General features: G+C 34.1%; 1 protein-coding gene across 10 annotated transcripts in view; it reads right to left on the bottom strand.

Moving 5' to 3' along the window:
* The window catches only part of GABA-B-R2 (gamma-aminobutyric acid type B receptor subunit 2), a 366,199-nt gene that overhangs the window by 34,816 nt on the left and 314,615 nt on the right, over window positions 1-16,768 (bottom strand). For all 10 annotated transcript variants that reach the window (XM_067088074.1, XM_067088075.1, XM_067088072.1 and 7 more), the window contains 4 exons: window positions 15,834-16,050; window positions 8,261-8,463; window positions 5,503-5,678; window positions 5,023-5,092 (listed from right to left, as the gene is read on the bottom strand). In XM_067088074.1, coding sequence (XP_066944175.1) covers window positions 5,023-5,092; window positions 5,503-5,678; window positions 8,261-8,463; window positions 15,834-16,050 — 666 coding nt within the window. The remainder of the gene's footprint in view (window positions 1-5,022; window positions 5,093-5,502; window positions 5,679-8,260; window positions 8,464-15,833; window positions 16,051-16,768) is intronic.

The following is a 16,768-nucleotide window of genomic DNA, read 5'->3' as shown; positions in this document are numbered from 1 at the left end:
TTGAGTATGCAGTTCATAGTTTCCAATAAACAGGGTAAAGGTTTTTAAGGTATTATGATCTCAAATATTAAGTTAACTAGCTTGCATGACTTTTTAGTATTAATCTGCTTTGGTAACGCAATTATTATATGAACATATTAGATTTAGCTTTTCATTATGAGAGAGAGAGAGAGAGAGAGAGAGAGAGAGAGAGAGAGAGAGAGAGAGAGAGAGAGAGAGAGAGAGAGAGTGTAACATCTCTTTGTAATTAAAATAAATTAAAAATAGTGGAACGTATTGATCGCCTACAGTACTTTTTTAATTGGAGCTCAGATACAAAATGAAATCACGAATGTGCTACTTTTTGTTGTGATTATGTGTGAGGTATTTTTATCATTATTTTTTCAGATGTTTTAATATAATAGTGTTGCAAGAAACAATGATTTTAAAACCTGTTTGTAAATTACTTTCGTAGTTGACAATGTAGTGTTTACACCAGTGATGAAGTTGTTTTGTGTGATTCATAACCGCATATGATCATTGTATGTCTATTTAAAACTTGATTCTTTTATAATCAAATATCCACTTTATATAGTTTACTTTCTATTCAAAGGCAAGTGGTGTCCTGCACAGGATTAAAAATAAATAAAGCGTAAAAGAAATTGATGATAACGACTTAAATTTATCAATTATATCAACTTATTTCTCTGGCATCTTATAACTTGAATAAATTAGACACCAAGTGGAGGAAAATACAAACAAAGACTCGATACTATGTTCCGTCATCTTGAATATCGGTTCTGGTGTAGGCTAATGATAAAGAAAGAATAACTTGAGATTTGACATTAAGGAGTCAGCATATTTAAACGTTGCAGAATAAACGTTTTGCAGGCATTTACATTTATCTGAATATATGCAGTTATTTTCCCTTTATACTGCCTTACATAATCTTAAATACAGCAAACTTTGAATTTAAGAAGCTGTAAGTTAGTGCAATTTATTAGAAGTATGAGCATAATTAAAAAGGAAATAGTCTTAGTGGGGTTCAGAAATCCTGCAATTATCTTGAGATGACAACCTCTGCAGTGAACTACATGAATGAGTTAGCAGAGTCCTTCCTTGATGAATCGTGGCACGAGAGTCAGATGCTGAAGATGGTGTGCAATTATGCTATTGCAGAGAGAGAGAGAGAGAGAGAGAGAGAGAGAGAGAGAGAGAGAGAGAGAGAGAGAGAGAGAGAGAGAGAGAGAGCCAATCTTATTTACTTGAGAGAGAGGGAAAGAGAGAGTATAAAATCTTTTTCCATAGGGTGAACTTCTTGGATTTAATTTCTTTAATGTCTTCAACATTTGACGCCACCCCTTTCTCATCTCGGCACCTGAAACGTTTGAAATCTTTCGCTTCCTGAAGTACTGAGGGAGGATGACTCTCTTTTATTTTACCGGATATTCTAAGTGATTGGCCATTTCACCGAGGATCAGATAGGAATAGTTACCACAGATTAACGAATGAAAGAACATTTTCTGCATTTACTTGAAATCTTCGTTTGTCAGCTGAAGAATTGCTATAGTACATCTGTTCATACGATATACCTGATAATACACACTTGTGAACTGTTAATCAAACAATGAAACATGTACATCGCCAGCTGCATGCATGGATAATTTTCTTACCCAGGTATTCAGAAATCGCCCCCTCTCTTCTCTCTCTCTCTCTCTAGTTCCTCGCTGGACAGGTCGGTATAGTTCTCGGCCAGCACACTGCTGGGCCCGCGTTCGAATCTCCGGCCGGCCAATGACGAATTAGAGGAATTTATTTATGGTGATAGAAATTAATTTCTCGGTATAATGTGGTTCGGATTCCACAATAAGCTGTAGGTCCCGTTGCTAGGTAACCAATTGGTTCTTAGCCACGTAAAATAAGTCTAATCCTCCGGGCCAGCCCTGGGAGAGCTGTTAATCAGCTCAGTGGTCTGGTTAAACTAAGGTGTACTTAACTTTCTCTCTCTCTCTCTCTCTCTCTCTCTCTCTCTCTCTCTCTCTCTCTCTCTCTCTCTCTCTTTGTGATGATATGCACAGCGTGATATCCTGGCCACCAAAAAAATAAAAAGGAGATTTCTAGGAAGAGGTCGCAAAACCTTTTACTTTTTCTTCAGTGTTCAACAAGGCAATTTCTGTCATAATAAATATCTACATGTTAGCAAATATTTCACTATATCATTTCATTTGCGAGCTTTGTACAATTGCTAATATCACGAGAAAACGCTTGCTACGGTTATTAAGTATCATTAAGCATGCCCACCAACGAGGTGGCATGATTTGTATGAAAACATGGTTACCTAGATACAGAATATTATAAGGATTCTAAATTCCAGTAGCTAGTGTTCATATTAATAAAAGTAAACGTTCTTGAAAGCAATGGATATTTGGAGATAAGTTTCTGGAATGATGGATTTTGTCACAGACAGATATTTGAAGCAACTCCTCGAAGGTAAATATATAATCTTTCATTCTGGAACATTTATCTAACAATACGACAGAGTTTCCAAGGGCCTAAAACACAGTTTAGCTCTTATTAACGACATAATCATTAAGACTGAAAATAAGATATTAGGGAATAATGAGGCAAAACTATCTGGAGTTAGTCACTCTGCTCAATTACAAATTAACTGGATGATTAAATGAATAATGATCTGCTTTGCATTATTAAGTAATGTTTCTGAGGTACAAAGTCGACCTTCTACTAAAACCGTGACATTTGATTAGCCGATCTTGTACTATTCTCAGACTACGTGACTTATAGTAACAGCGTACTTAATAACCTTGACTTTTTGGTCTCACTTGAAGCTATCCCACATCCCTTAAGATTAAATCAAGGTTAAGATTATATATGTCAAGGTATAATACCAGTAACTAGGCGTGGTCTGCAATCTTCGTTATGCTTTGAGATGGTGCAATTAATGGCACATATATTATACTGTATGTGTTTCAGATCTCCTTATATCTCGAAATAAGTATTCAGTATGATAGTTTTCTTTCCTCTCTGTGTGTGAGACTGCTCTCTCTCGGCTGGTAAGTGTCCTGTGATCCACACCAAACCTCCAACTTCACCTCACACTTTACGACACTTATGGGCTACCTTTGGAAAATTGCCTTTGCTGGCATTAGGCAGGCTTAATATAAACTAACCAACTTGGATCAGCTTATGTTTCAGAGAGGCGGCATCCAAAGGCTGCTGTCGGTTTGGCTGGATATTGGTGTCCGAAATTTTAATTTTTTTTTTTTTTTTTTTGCTGCGTAAAAGTGATGGATTTTATTTTTGTATTTATCTCTATTAACTCATCGTCGTTATATATTTATCCCTAAATTTTTGTATCCATTAGTTTAATTACTTTTTTTTTCAGGAGGCAAGCTCAGTGAGTTTATGGAAGTTTGTTTCAATTCATATTAATGAGTATACATTATGAATTAATAATAATAATAATAATAATAATAATAATAATAATAATAATAATAATAATAATAATAAACTTATTTCTGACTCTCATTACCTAGTTATATGTCCACAATTACACACACATTTCCATAATAGACAAAATTATATTACCCAGAATGATAAGAAGTCACTATAAACATTTATGTATACCTTATTTATTGATAATTATTATAATTTACCTTTTCTTAACGTGCACAGCGAAGGTAGAACGGCAAACAATCCCTTATCACATTCACTATGATTGAAACTGCCTACTCTGTACAGTAATTATAGCCAACAATAAAACGGAATAAGAAGCCTGATTACCTAGCACTAAAGATTTCTTTCATGGAAATAACGAGCTTCTAAATAATTCTAAAGGTAAACAATCTAGAACCTGGAGTACAACTTGCTCAACGGAACTTCTTAGGAGAATTTCACTAGAATCTCTAGGCGGTAATAAAAGAATGATGGTTTAAATATATCATATATAAGGAATATTACATTTCATTGCCTGAAAGAATAAGTGGACCTTCATAAAAAAAAATTAAACTTCGCGACACTTTTTAAAAAAGACAATCGTTCATAAACGTAAGAAATCATCCAAACCACGCAGTAGTCAGGTCTTAAAGAGAAAGGACAATATTTGAAAGCGAGGGGGTTGACTGGTCATCTGACATCTCCAAATCACTGTTCAAGGGTTAGTGTCCATCCACGATTACTCCCCAAACAATTAGGAAGACATCTTGTCCTTCCAAGCCACTGTCCCATCCAGCCACCGGGAACCACCCAGTGTTTGCTCAGAGAGGATGACCATGAAACCCACACCGAGGAGAATCAACGGAAAGGAACACTGGCAACGGAAGTCCTGCTCAGATCATCTCTGTTTGGTTTGATGGGCCACGGGACTCTCTCTCTCTCTCTCTCTCTCTCTCTCTCTCTCTCTCTCTCTTTCGTAGTAGTAGTAGTAGTCAATGGGGCATTTCTTTTAGTCTATGCCACCTTGTCTTGTTATCGATACCAAAATTAAAAGAAAAATTCTCATGTCTCAGAGAAATGATTTTTGATACGAGCTGCCTTACATAATCTAGCGTCATGCATGTAATTAGAGGATGAAATTTAAAGAGCTTTTACCCATCAGGTTCAATTTTCTCAATCTTGTTGGTACCAGTTTTACTGGAAATAAAGAAAAGATTTTAACAAATCAGATGTGATAGCGACGTTCTCTTCATTAAGTGCAGAAACCAACGGTAGGGGCAACCCAATATCCTTATTCTAGCCTAGCACCAAAACAAATGAAGAACGAAAGGTATGACTGAACCATGAAAGAAACTGAAGTAGCAAGAGAATCCCAACGTTTGACAGTAGAATAACAGTACAGTCTGAAGTCATGAAATGATTTTTTGCATACAAAAATCTTTTATCTTATGTGGTGACTATTTATGGTCTACTGGCTGCGTAGCATTTTGAGAGAGAGAGAGAGAGAGAGAGAGAGAGAGAGAGAGAGAGAGAGAGAGAGAGAGAGAGAGAGAGAGAGAGATCCAAACGATTTTTAGAAGTAAAACTTACCGTAACTCCATCAAACTTGACCTCAGAAAGGGCGGACGTAAAGCGTTCCTCCCACTCTGGGCTGCGATACCTATAGGTAAATAGAAAAAGAAATAACACTATTTTACTGGTACAGTTAATAAAGATGATTTCAGGCAAAAAATTATGTAATTATGATGCTTTCTTAATAAAAACGAATATCTGTTACGACATCCAATCTATATTTTTGTCAATGTTTTACGAGCACATATTAATTAATTACAAAGACTTCCCTGTCTCTTTAATATTAATGAAGACAATTTTTCATAAGGTAATTTTTATGATCAAAATTGTGCTTATAAAAGCACACACATACGTTCCAAAAAATATTAAATCTTAGCACACGCTACTGTTGCTAAACAAAAAAATAAAAAAGGAAGAATAAGAAGACACAAAAGCAATAAGTCTTAGAAGCCACCGAAATTATAAAAAAACACTGAACTTTGCCCAGAGGAAACTTACATAAAATCAACAACACTTGTATTGGTCCCATTTAATCGATTCTGAAGGTGGAGTTTATGTCCGACGGCCTGGATGGCCAAGGCCATGGCCCAGACTCCGTCGTAGGTGAAGCCGTGGAATCTCGAGTACTCATCCTGTCGCTTCTGGTTGTAGGCCTTTCTGTATTCGCTGATGTTCTGCAAAGGATAGTGAAGTGTAAAGTTGTTATTTTCTGCTAGAATACTGATTTTTATGTTGTTTTAAACAGATGTGTTTTGTTGCGGTATGTAACATTAAGCAAATCAGCAAATCTGAAATGTACTTTTTTCTTGAGAATGAAGTCTCGTCTGTAAATCAATCCTGAAGATACTCTGTTCTAACACGTTTAATTTTGCCTGATGTGTGACGTTATTAGTTATCGACGTCTCAATAGGGCGCAGAAGATATTGTTGTTATTAGACGGGAATAATTGCGATCATGTTTTTATTGCAATAATCTGCATACAGATACGCTTGCTATAATGTATATCACTCTCTTGTTCGTCCCGACGTACTGTTCTTAACTTACTTGCTATTTGGTAACAGTTTACTAATACGACAGACGCTTTCCTTTCAACTTTTCATCTCACTGACCCTTGAATAAATTTACTTCGAACGCGATACTCGTGCAAAGGAAACGTCGGAATTATGCAAAAATATCGCATTTTTCATCTGTTATTGTTATTCACACTGAGGTAAAAAAAAAATTAAACACTAAATCTTGTTCTTGTTTCTCCGACTCATGTTTCAAGCTTTTGCCAAATAGGAAGGGGGTGGGGAAGGCGGTATATTTATATGGCGGTTTTATCAGTTTAACATTCCTTGAAACTTTTGACCATACGTCTAGTTCTTCTCAGGTGGAAACACTCAAGAAAGTTTTCTTCTTCACTGTTCAGCATTTAAAATCTCTCCTTGTAAATGAAAATATCCATTCAATTATGTAATGAATTTGAAGTTTGATAATACATGTAATCTAAATACTGAATAAATAGCTATATAAATAAATCTATGCAGCATGACTGTAATTGCACAAGAGGGGAAGCATTTTATGATTTTTGGTAAGTGAATAAATAGAGAACATGTAAAATTTAGTAATAATAAATTATTTTATCCAGTTTCATAATATCCGTGATGATGACCTAGTCATTAATGTTATATGCGTGTTCTGTAATGGCATATGGAGAGTTATATTACTTGTTGCATATATACTTAATGCCAAACAAGACAAGGTCTACTTTTATTGATCATATTGCAGCTGGAAAGATGTGTACTCAAGTAATGGAGTACTGTGGAACTAGATCTCTTAGATACGAAGATAGACAGATAAATATAGAATTATTTTTAGATTCATAGTTAAAACAAAGATATATAAATCAATAGATAAATAGATAGATAGATAGACAGATAAAGACAGATAAATAGAGAGAGACAGAGAGTACGGTGGAGAGGTATATTCGCTTAACTAGAGGTAGAGGAAAAAACAACATTTACATTCAGGTAACGGAGTCACGTACAAAAATTCGAAGTGAATAGTTCTGGCGACTTTTTCCAATACGTCCCTTTCTACCGAAGTGCTCATAGCTTTTAGTGCTGCTTTATTTTTCATTTTAGGAGATAAATGGGCATTCTTTTTACTCTTCATAGTTATTATTAATTTTATACATTATTATTATTATTATTATTATATTGTCTGGTTCATATCATTCTTTCTCTGTCAAACACGCGCGCACACACACACACATATATACATCTTGTATTTATACATATGCGCGCGCGAGCACGTGTGTGTGTGTGTGTGTGTGTGTGTGTGCTCACTTGCATGCATATATAAATGCTAACACATAAAAATACACACGCGTTTATGTATCTACAGTATACTTTAGGTGCCACCTTTTACTGCTCTTCTTTTAACAGCAATGAGAATTAATTTTTACCTATATAGCTTCTTTTTTATCTTTAATTTGCAGTTTTTATTTCGTCTGATCTTTTTTGATAACAATTAAAAAGCAATCTGTCACACATGCTAATTTATTTAAGTAGATTTAAGATTTTTTTCCCTCATAAAACCTGACGTGTTTGGCATTGAAAAACTGTTATATAGTTTTTAATAATAACACTAATTTTAGGTAACTACATCTCTGTCATTGCTGCCAGGCATCATGTCAGCAATAACTAATATCAACCCTTCTGCCAATAGACTTTTGTTATTACTTTATTGTAGCAGATCATTTAATTTAGGAAACGATCTTATTATGAATCTGTTCAATATGATCCAACAGTTGCTCGTTCGTCTTCTTTGGCTCTGCGTGAAATATACAGGACAAATTTTCATCAATGATTTTCTCCATAATCTGTCCTTCAAGGTTGTCATATTTGTTTTGTCATAAAAATGATTTTATCTTTAAAAATTACTTAATAAACATTAATTTATCTTTGAAAGTTATTTTCTCATTAAAATTTCTTTTAAACGATTCTCTACTTAAGACAAATTTTTTCTTGAAAATTACATTATCGAATGATCATCGCTTTGAATATCACTTTCTCTTAAAAAGCTACTTTCTCCTTAAGGAATTATTTTCTCTTTAAAAACACCCATTTCAAAGGATCACTTTCTCGATTTACAAAAAAAGTTTTCTCTACAAAAATGATATTCTGCTTGACAACGACTTTCTCTATAAAACAGGACTTTATCCCCGAAAAGTAAAGCACAAACATGAAGGGAAAAACGTCCTCTCTCCTACCTTTCCGGAGACAGTTTTGGTCTGGGAGGTGGCGAGGGGCAGAAGATCCGTCATGATACATCCCTCGAGGGCGACCATGATGTCCTCGACGGCGCAGCCGCCTCCGCCGGACTCCTCTGGCTCGTCTTTCATGTCGATGACGCCTTCGTCGTCGTCGTCGTCGCCGTTGCCTCTCAGGGTCCACCACTCCTCCCGGTACATTCCTGAAGAAGGAGAAGAAGAGGAAGTCAAGAGACCGAGTGACGCTAAGGAATGTTTACGGATTACAATGTTTTTGAGTTGGGTTTGTGACAATCTTTTTGATATTATGAATCATATCATAAACAATAAAACATTACGTTGGAAATTATTAAAAATTATACTATAAATAATTACGTTATGTTATAAAAAATAAAAGAAAGCAGACTATAATAATAATAAATAGAATTATAGTGCAATCACCTTCACATAGAATTCTGATTCGAAATACTTAGAATTTTAGAAAGAATATATTTTTTTACTCATATAAGTAAGTTCTACTCTCAGGTATCCTCCTTATTCTGCATATAGGCTGGAAAAGGGGAAGCAAAAATAGGAGAGAGAAAAGAAAGGGCATAGTATCACAGGAAGCGGTGTAGGGGAAAGTACACAGGATAAATAAATATTCGTTGGCTTTTTTTGAGAGTTCTTACAGAACGGCAAATAAAATAATCTAATTAAGGAGACCGAAAAAAGTAAATTAAAGATGAGATGGATAGTTGCAGAAAGGGAATCTAATCACAAAAATATAATTGCAAGCCTTTGTAAAATACGGTTTTCTTAATTAAGTACAATCAAAATAATTACATTTATGTTTATAACACGTGGTACTTAACAGATATATTATATATATACACATACATGTGTGTATGTATACGTATACGTATATATATATATACATATATATATATATATATATATATATATATATATATATATATATATATATATATATATACACATATACATACACACACACACACATATATATATATATATATATATATATATATATATATATATACATACTGTATGTATACATATACATACACATATGTATATATATATATATATATATATATATATATATATATATATATATATATATATATATATATATATATATATATATATATATATATATATATATATATATATGCACACATATTCACAGCCGATTCAACCACAATTCAGCAGTTTAAGCTTAATGTGATGTTTCCCATAATTTGCAAACAATTAGTTCCAAACCCAACTGGGTATTAGTAAAATCTTGTCTAATAAAGATCCGCATACAATTTTAGAGTTCTCATATAACCATTAACCATTTATGATAATATTTTATCGTCCTACATGTATGGTACTGTAATATATTTCTATAACTTAAAGAATATATCAGTAAGGCCAGACCTTTCTTTTTCTGAGTAGTTGAATTCGGTATTTATCCTCACTACCTATGCGTATATATCTGCAGTTTTAGTTTTTCTGTAAAAGAAGACTATTGTGACGGCTCTGTCTGTCCGTCCGCACTTTTTCTGTCCGCCCTCAGATCTCAAAAAACTACTGAGGCTAGAAGGCTGGAAATTGGAATGTTGACCATCCACCATCCAATCATCAAACATACCAAGTTGTAGCATTCTAGCCTCAGTAGTTTTCATTTTATTTACGGTTAAAGTTAGCCATAATCATAATTCTGGCACCGCCATACGTACCGACAACACAGGCCACCACCGGACCGTGGCTGAGTTTCATGGCCCGCAGCTAAGAATTTCATGGGCCATGGCTGAGGCCACACCGGACCGTGGCTAAATTTCATGGGCCCCGGCTGTACAGAAAACTCGATTGCACTGAAGAAACTTCGGAGCATTTTTTACTTGTTTATTGTATAATACAGTATATTATTTGTATCTTCTGTGGCATATTTTCGATATATGTATTCCAGCATTAAACGTTGCATATCTGGTAACATCTCCCTCGCCCCACATATTCTACATCTCACCTCTACTCTGATCTTACAGTCATCCTATGCATTTAATCACAAATGCTCATGAAAATCCAACGCTTCCATTCTAATACATTTATGATGAAATTTATTGCTCCATCTTTCTGGTGTGTATTTTCCCCTCATAACCTAACATTTCCTCGCATATACATATACCATTTTGATTTTGCAAACTCCTTGAAATTTCTTTGCTAGTGTCTTTCAATATTGTATACCTTAAAATATCATCAGTTTTACTTCCCAGTCAGAATTCATTTAATGTGTGCGTGTGTGTGTGTGTGTGTGTGAGCTCACACGTGCGGGTGAGTACGCGTTACCCTATAAAACATTTTACATGAAAAAATTAGAATACAATAGCACATTATATTCATGTACATAATTTGGGGATAATATACAAACAATTTCAGTTAATCGACCACAATTGGTATTTAATAATCAATTGGGTGAAGTTACGTATAATTGATATGTTTATCGAATTAACGTAATCGATATGGATTACGCGACATTCCCTCTATATTAACACAACTCATTTATATTAAGTTTTTAGTAACATCAATAGCGTCTTAAAATAAAACATTATCCAGAGCTATCAATTTCTATATTTGCAGATATTGACTTATGTTTTCTAAGCAATAATATCCTGATCTATTATTAGAAATAAAACTGAAATTCTTTAGGTTTTATGAGGACTGGAGAACATAATATCGTCAGAGAGAATGAAATTAGATCAAAATTTTTACGGGGACATATTTCTTACAATATAAGTGGAATTAACCTGGAAGAAGAGTCTTATTTTATACTAATCTTTAAAGAATGTGATTGTTCTTCATCGTCTCCAATAATAATAATAATAATAATAATAATAATAATAATAATAATAATAATAATAATAATAATAATAAGAAGAAGAAGAAGAAGAAGAAGAAGAAGAAGAAGAAGAAGAAGAAGAAGAAGAAGTACAAAAAACTGTGTTGCTGACGTTAATGATGGTGATGATAATACTAAAAATGGTTTAGCGTTAAACAGTAAAAGCTAAAAACGAAGAATAGAAAAGGCAATGATGATGATGAGGGTGATGATGTTTACAGTAAACGACAGTTTTACACTTCAAGAGTCCGAAAAGTAGACAACAGTGTTCTTCATGAAGGCTTAGTAGAGGGTGGAAAGAGGAGAAACAAACATGAAATTTGTTGACCTTAAAAATACCCTCACTTTTGAAACCTTCACTAAACGATTAGTGGAGAAGGGGGGTTGGTGTTGTGGGAGTAAGAGGGTATACTGGTTGGGATGGGGAGGGGGTGGCTTGGGTCAGATGAATGCCATTGTCGATGGTAAGTTCCCTTGAGTGTCACGCCAAGAGAGATCAACGCGGAACACAGGATACTTTTTTCTTTTTTTTACCTTGGTACACTAGAGATTTTTTTTAAAGATATGTACTCCAACTACTTTCAGGCGTAGGGAAAAAAGTGTGCTACAAGGGTACATCGTACATAATGGGGTGCATACCAGCTTTCTCAGAGAACATAAAATCTCCCTATCTCTCTTTATTTACCCATTTATCTTTCTTTCCAATTCATATAGGCTTAGTCATCCATTTTTTCAAATATTCATTCTTTTAGATAATCTTGGAAGGATGTGTTAGACACCTGCGATAAGAGGCACCGTTTTACAAGGGCTAAAATTTTTTCTATCATGTTATAACTCTATCAACGACGTTTAAAACGTAATTTTTGGTGATGCAGTTGACTGATAACGTTTCTATTAAGAAATCGAAGGTTGATAGGTATATAGATAGACAGAGAGACAGATAGGAAGACAGACAGATAGATAAGTATATTGACAAATAAGGAATTAGATAGAGATTAATATCATAGACAGCATATAACTAGAGAAAGTGGATAATATTTAATTAGGAACTACAGTTAATTTACGAATGACATAGAGATATAAAATGTCCTGTGTTTTTCACAATATTTATAGATAGTATCATACGTGAGTTAACCTTGTCGAGTTTGTTACTTCTCAAAGTTCAATTTTGTCATAAAAAATTTATGGACATTACCTGTGATGTTAGGAGAGCGATAATTTATTATAATTAACTTTACGATAGTCAGTACCAACTGAAAAACACAATATTTTACCTCATAATGCAGAAATTCCACACGTTATGTTATCTTATCTTCCTTTTAGTCGGGTGCATTTATGAAATAAAAGCACATTACCCTACAAAAATTGCCACAAAAGATTTCTCGACTGGTTATTGTAGAATCAGGTGTGCTTAATAACATATCAAAAGTCTACCACAATCTGACCATGCAAAAGGTCTGCTTTCCAAGATGGCGTACATAATAGGCCCTGATTCCTTAAAATGCCCGTCACTCTTCATTATTCAAACTAGATAAGTAATGCTGATGCCTAACACCTTATTTTGGGATCTGGAAGCCCAATTTGCATATCTGCATTATACTGAAGCGATTATATACTCAAAAATCCAAGAGGACGGACCAATATGGCTGCCACACTATGAAAATCTCTATCATTCATTGTAATTTATTTTATACAAGTAAATTTAATGTCTAAACACCTGTTTTGGCGATTTGGGAATTAATGAGCATACCTGAATTACAATATATTGAAGTAAATCTGATTAAATATATACAAAATTTAATATGGACGATCAATATGGCTACCAAAAAAAAATTACATATTTTAACTCACTTTACACAAGTAAATTTTAGTGTCTACACCACTGTTTTGGGAATCTAGGAATCCAATAAATCTATTTAAATCACAGTATATTACAATGATTACATATTTATAAAATCTAAGATGGAGGACCAATATGGCTGCCAAACTACAAAAAATCGTTATTATTCATCTGAACTCATATTACAGAAGTCAAGTTGCTGTCTAAACCCGTGTTTTGGGAATATGGCAATCCAAGTAGCCTATCTGACTTACAGTAAACTGAAGTGATTATATACATAAAAACAAAATCAATGATGGAGGAGAGAAAAGCTGCCAAATTATTACTCATTTCAATTTACTTTACTCACGTAAATTTGGTGTCTAAATCCCGTTTTGGGAATCGGGAAATCCAACCAACTTATCTGAATAACAGTACATTGAAATGATTAGATTTTTCAACATCTAAGGTGGGGGACCAATAAGGCCACCAAGCTTAGTGTAGTGATTATTGGTAAAAAATGTTATCATGAATCCTATTTTATTCATTTCTGAAAAACCAGGTTTACAAGTATTCATTGTCGCTTTTTTTCTTCCTGTAAAGCTTGATTGTGTGGATTCTCACAGTTCTCAACTTGACATGGTGTGTATGGTAGTTCAAAGCCTTAGAAACTGCAACGCGTTTGACAGAGTTTTGCAACTACAGCGGACCATCTGAAGGAGGCTTTCTGTTGCAGCAGTTTTCTTGCTCATAACTGGCAAGAGTACTGATTCACTTTCATCTTTGCGTAACAATGTTTCGATAAAAATACTCTCTGCTAAGTCATTTGTTACCCCAGAACGCCTCCCACCCACCAAGTCCTCGACAAAATATCACAGCTTTAGAGTGCATTACCAAATCATGGTGTGGACTGGAAACGCAAGTGACATGATTATAGTGGATTGGGGATGGAAACTGGAGGACAATCAGTTTGTGCCAGTTTTGAGCAAGAAAACTGCTGCACCATAAAGCCTCCTTCCGATGGCCCACTGTATTGCAAAACTGCCTGCCAAACGCGTTGCAGTTGCAAAGGCTATGAACTACCATGCACACCTGCTTGTGGACCATGTCAAGTTGAAACTGTGAGAATCCACACAATCAAGCTTTACAGGAAGAAGAAAGCGACAATGAATATTTGTAAACCTGGTTTTTCAGAAATTTATAATACAGGATTTATGACAGCATTTTACCAGTAATCACTACACTAAGTTTGGTGGCCTTAATGGTCCCGCATCTTAGATGTTGAAAAATCTAATCACTTCAATGTACTGTTATTCAGATAAGCTGGTTGGATTTCCAGATTCCCAAAAAGGGATTTAGACACCATATTTACGTGAGTAAAGCACCTTGAAATGAGTAATGGGGATTTTCATAATTTGGTAGCTATTTCGCTACTCCATCATTGATTTTGTATTTATATATATATAGTCACTTCAGTTTACTGTATGTCAGATAGGCTAATTGGATTGCCATATCCCCAAAACACGGGTTTAGACAGCAACTTGACTTCTGTAATATGAGTTGAAATGAATAACGATGATTTTTTGTAGTTTGGCAGCCATATTGGTCCTCCATCTTAGATTTTATGGATATGTAATCGTTGTAATATACTGTGATTTAAATAAATTTATTGAATTCCTAGATTCCCAAAACAAGGGTTTAGATAGTAAATTTACCTGTGTAAAACGAATTAAAATAAGTAATTTTTTTGTTTGTTTGTCAGCCATATTGATCGTCCAAATTAAATTTTGTACGTATGTAATTAGACCTACTTTAATACACTAATTCAGATTTGCTCTTTGGATTCCAAAATCACCAAAACAGGTGTTTAGACATTAAATTTACTTGTATAAAATAAATTACAATGAATGATGGAGATTTTCATAGCATGGCAGCCATACTGGTCAGTCATCTTGGATTTTGTGAGTATATAACCACTTCAAGATAATGCAGATATACTAACTGGGCTTCCAGACCCACAAAATACGGTGTTAGGCACCAGCATTACTTATCTATTTTGAATAATGAAGAGTGACGGGCATTTTAAGGATTTAGGGGCTATTATAGGCGCCATCTTGGAAATCCGACCTTTTGCATGGTCAGATTGTGGTAGACTTATGATATGTTATTAAGCACACCTGATACTACAATAACAAGCTGAGAAACCTTTTGTAGCAATTTTTTGGGGGTCAAACCTTATTTTCAGCCGACTATTTGTTATCTTATCTTCCTTTGTTATCTACCCGCGAATGAAAGTTAACATCACACTCTGGGTTGTTGTATGGCCCTTATTAGCGTTGCTATGTTATATGTATAATAGCAATACTAGGAATAGGTATTATTTAGAGACAGCATTTACCTACAATCGAATACATAAAAATTCAAAAATGTATATATTTAGGAACAACAGATCACTTGGTTACAGGAGCAGATATCAAAGTAAAATAATTGTAATTATTTATATTTACATCTAACTCTCTTTGCTTGATACGCGCATTTACCCATTATCTATCTACCTATCTATCCATATATATATATATATATATATATATATATATATATATATATATATATATATACATATACATACATACATATACACACACATATAGATAGATAGATAGATATATATTACTTCCACAGAGGACCTCAATGGTACAGAAGGTAAAAAAGTACATTGATTATTTTCTTATCTTTACGCGTGTATGCGTCAACGCACACGAGTGTGTCTAAAAAATGTGCGGGTACAGCAAAAGCAGACGCATTTGTGCTTGTAAGCCTGACTTTGTACGTGTACGGCATCATTTGATTAAAGACACGAAAGCGCTTACCTGATATAATCCACTGGTAGTTGGCGCCGTACATGCCTTTTCTAAAAGCTTCGCAAAATATTCTCCGAGCCCACATCTCGTCGAAATAGCCTAAGATTATCCGAACGTCCTTATCTAGAAGTTTTTTCATTTGGTCCTTGAATTCGTCCGCGAAACTTTGTGTCTCGGCAATCTCGAATTTGTAGAGGTCCAATAATGAAGCCAAATGGTTGTGGGCCTGTTGAGGGAAGAAAGAGCAGGATGAGTCAGGGCAGGTTGAAGCAATAATTTATGTTTGTATATGAATGTTTAAAGTGTAGTTTGAGATATTCACGTACAAGTATATGTCCGGTGTCGAAAAGTAGTTATGGAATTTTTCATTTAGGTAGTGAAAAGGAAAACCATAATTTAAAAATTTTTAAATGAAGTTTACACGCACTCATGCATGTAAATGTGTATTTATATATAAACACACATTATATATATATATATATATATATATATATATATATATATATATATATATGTATATATATATATATATATATATATATATATATATATATATATATATATATATATATATATATATATATATATATATATATATAAAGGTTCATAAAAGAAACAAGACAAGATATCAGTAATCCACTGTATTTGCCACAATAAACATTGGCCCTCTTACTACTGGGACAATATTTATATGGGGTCAAGTAATGTTTAGATTAAACCGGTTTTAGGTGTTCCATCCGGATTTGTTCTCTTCGAGAAGATTCTTGCAAATCCACCTGGAACGCATTACAGTAATTCAATCTAACCCCACATAAACACAGCCTCTATATATCATCTTCAACTGAGACTAGGGCCTACGTGTATTGGCGGAAATCCAGTGGTTAATTAAAATTTCCTCGTTTTTATAGCCCTTTTATAACAAAAATATTAAACTGTCAAGTTAC

This window comes from Macrobrachium rosenbergii, chromosome 44 (assembly GCF_040412425.1).
Source record: "Macrobrachium rosenbergii isolate ZJJX-2024 chromosome 44, ASM4041242v1, whole genome shotgun sequence".
In the NCBI taxonomy this organism is placed as follows: Eukaryota; Metazoa; Arthropoda; class Malacostraca; order Decapoda; family Palaemonidae; genus Macrobrachium; species Macrobrachium rosenbergii.
Note: the sequence above shows the minus strand (reverse complement) of the source record. Positions and strands in the feature narration are given on the sequence as shown.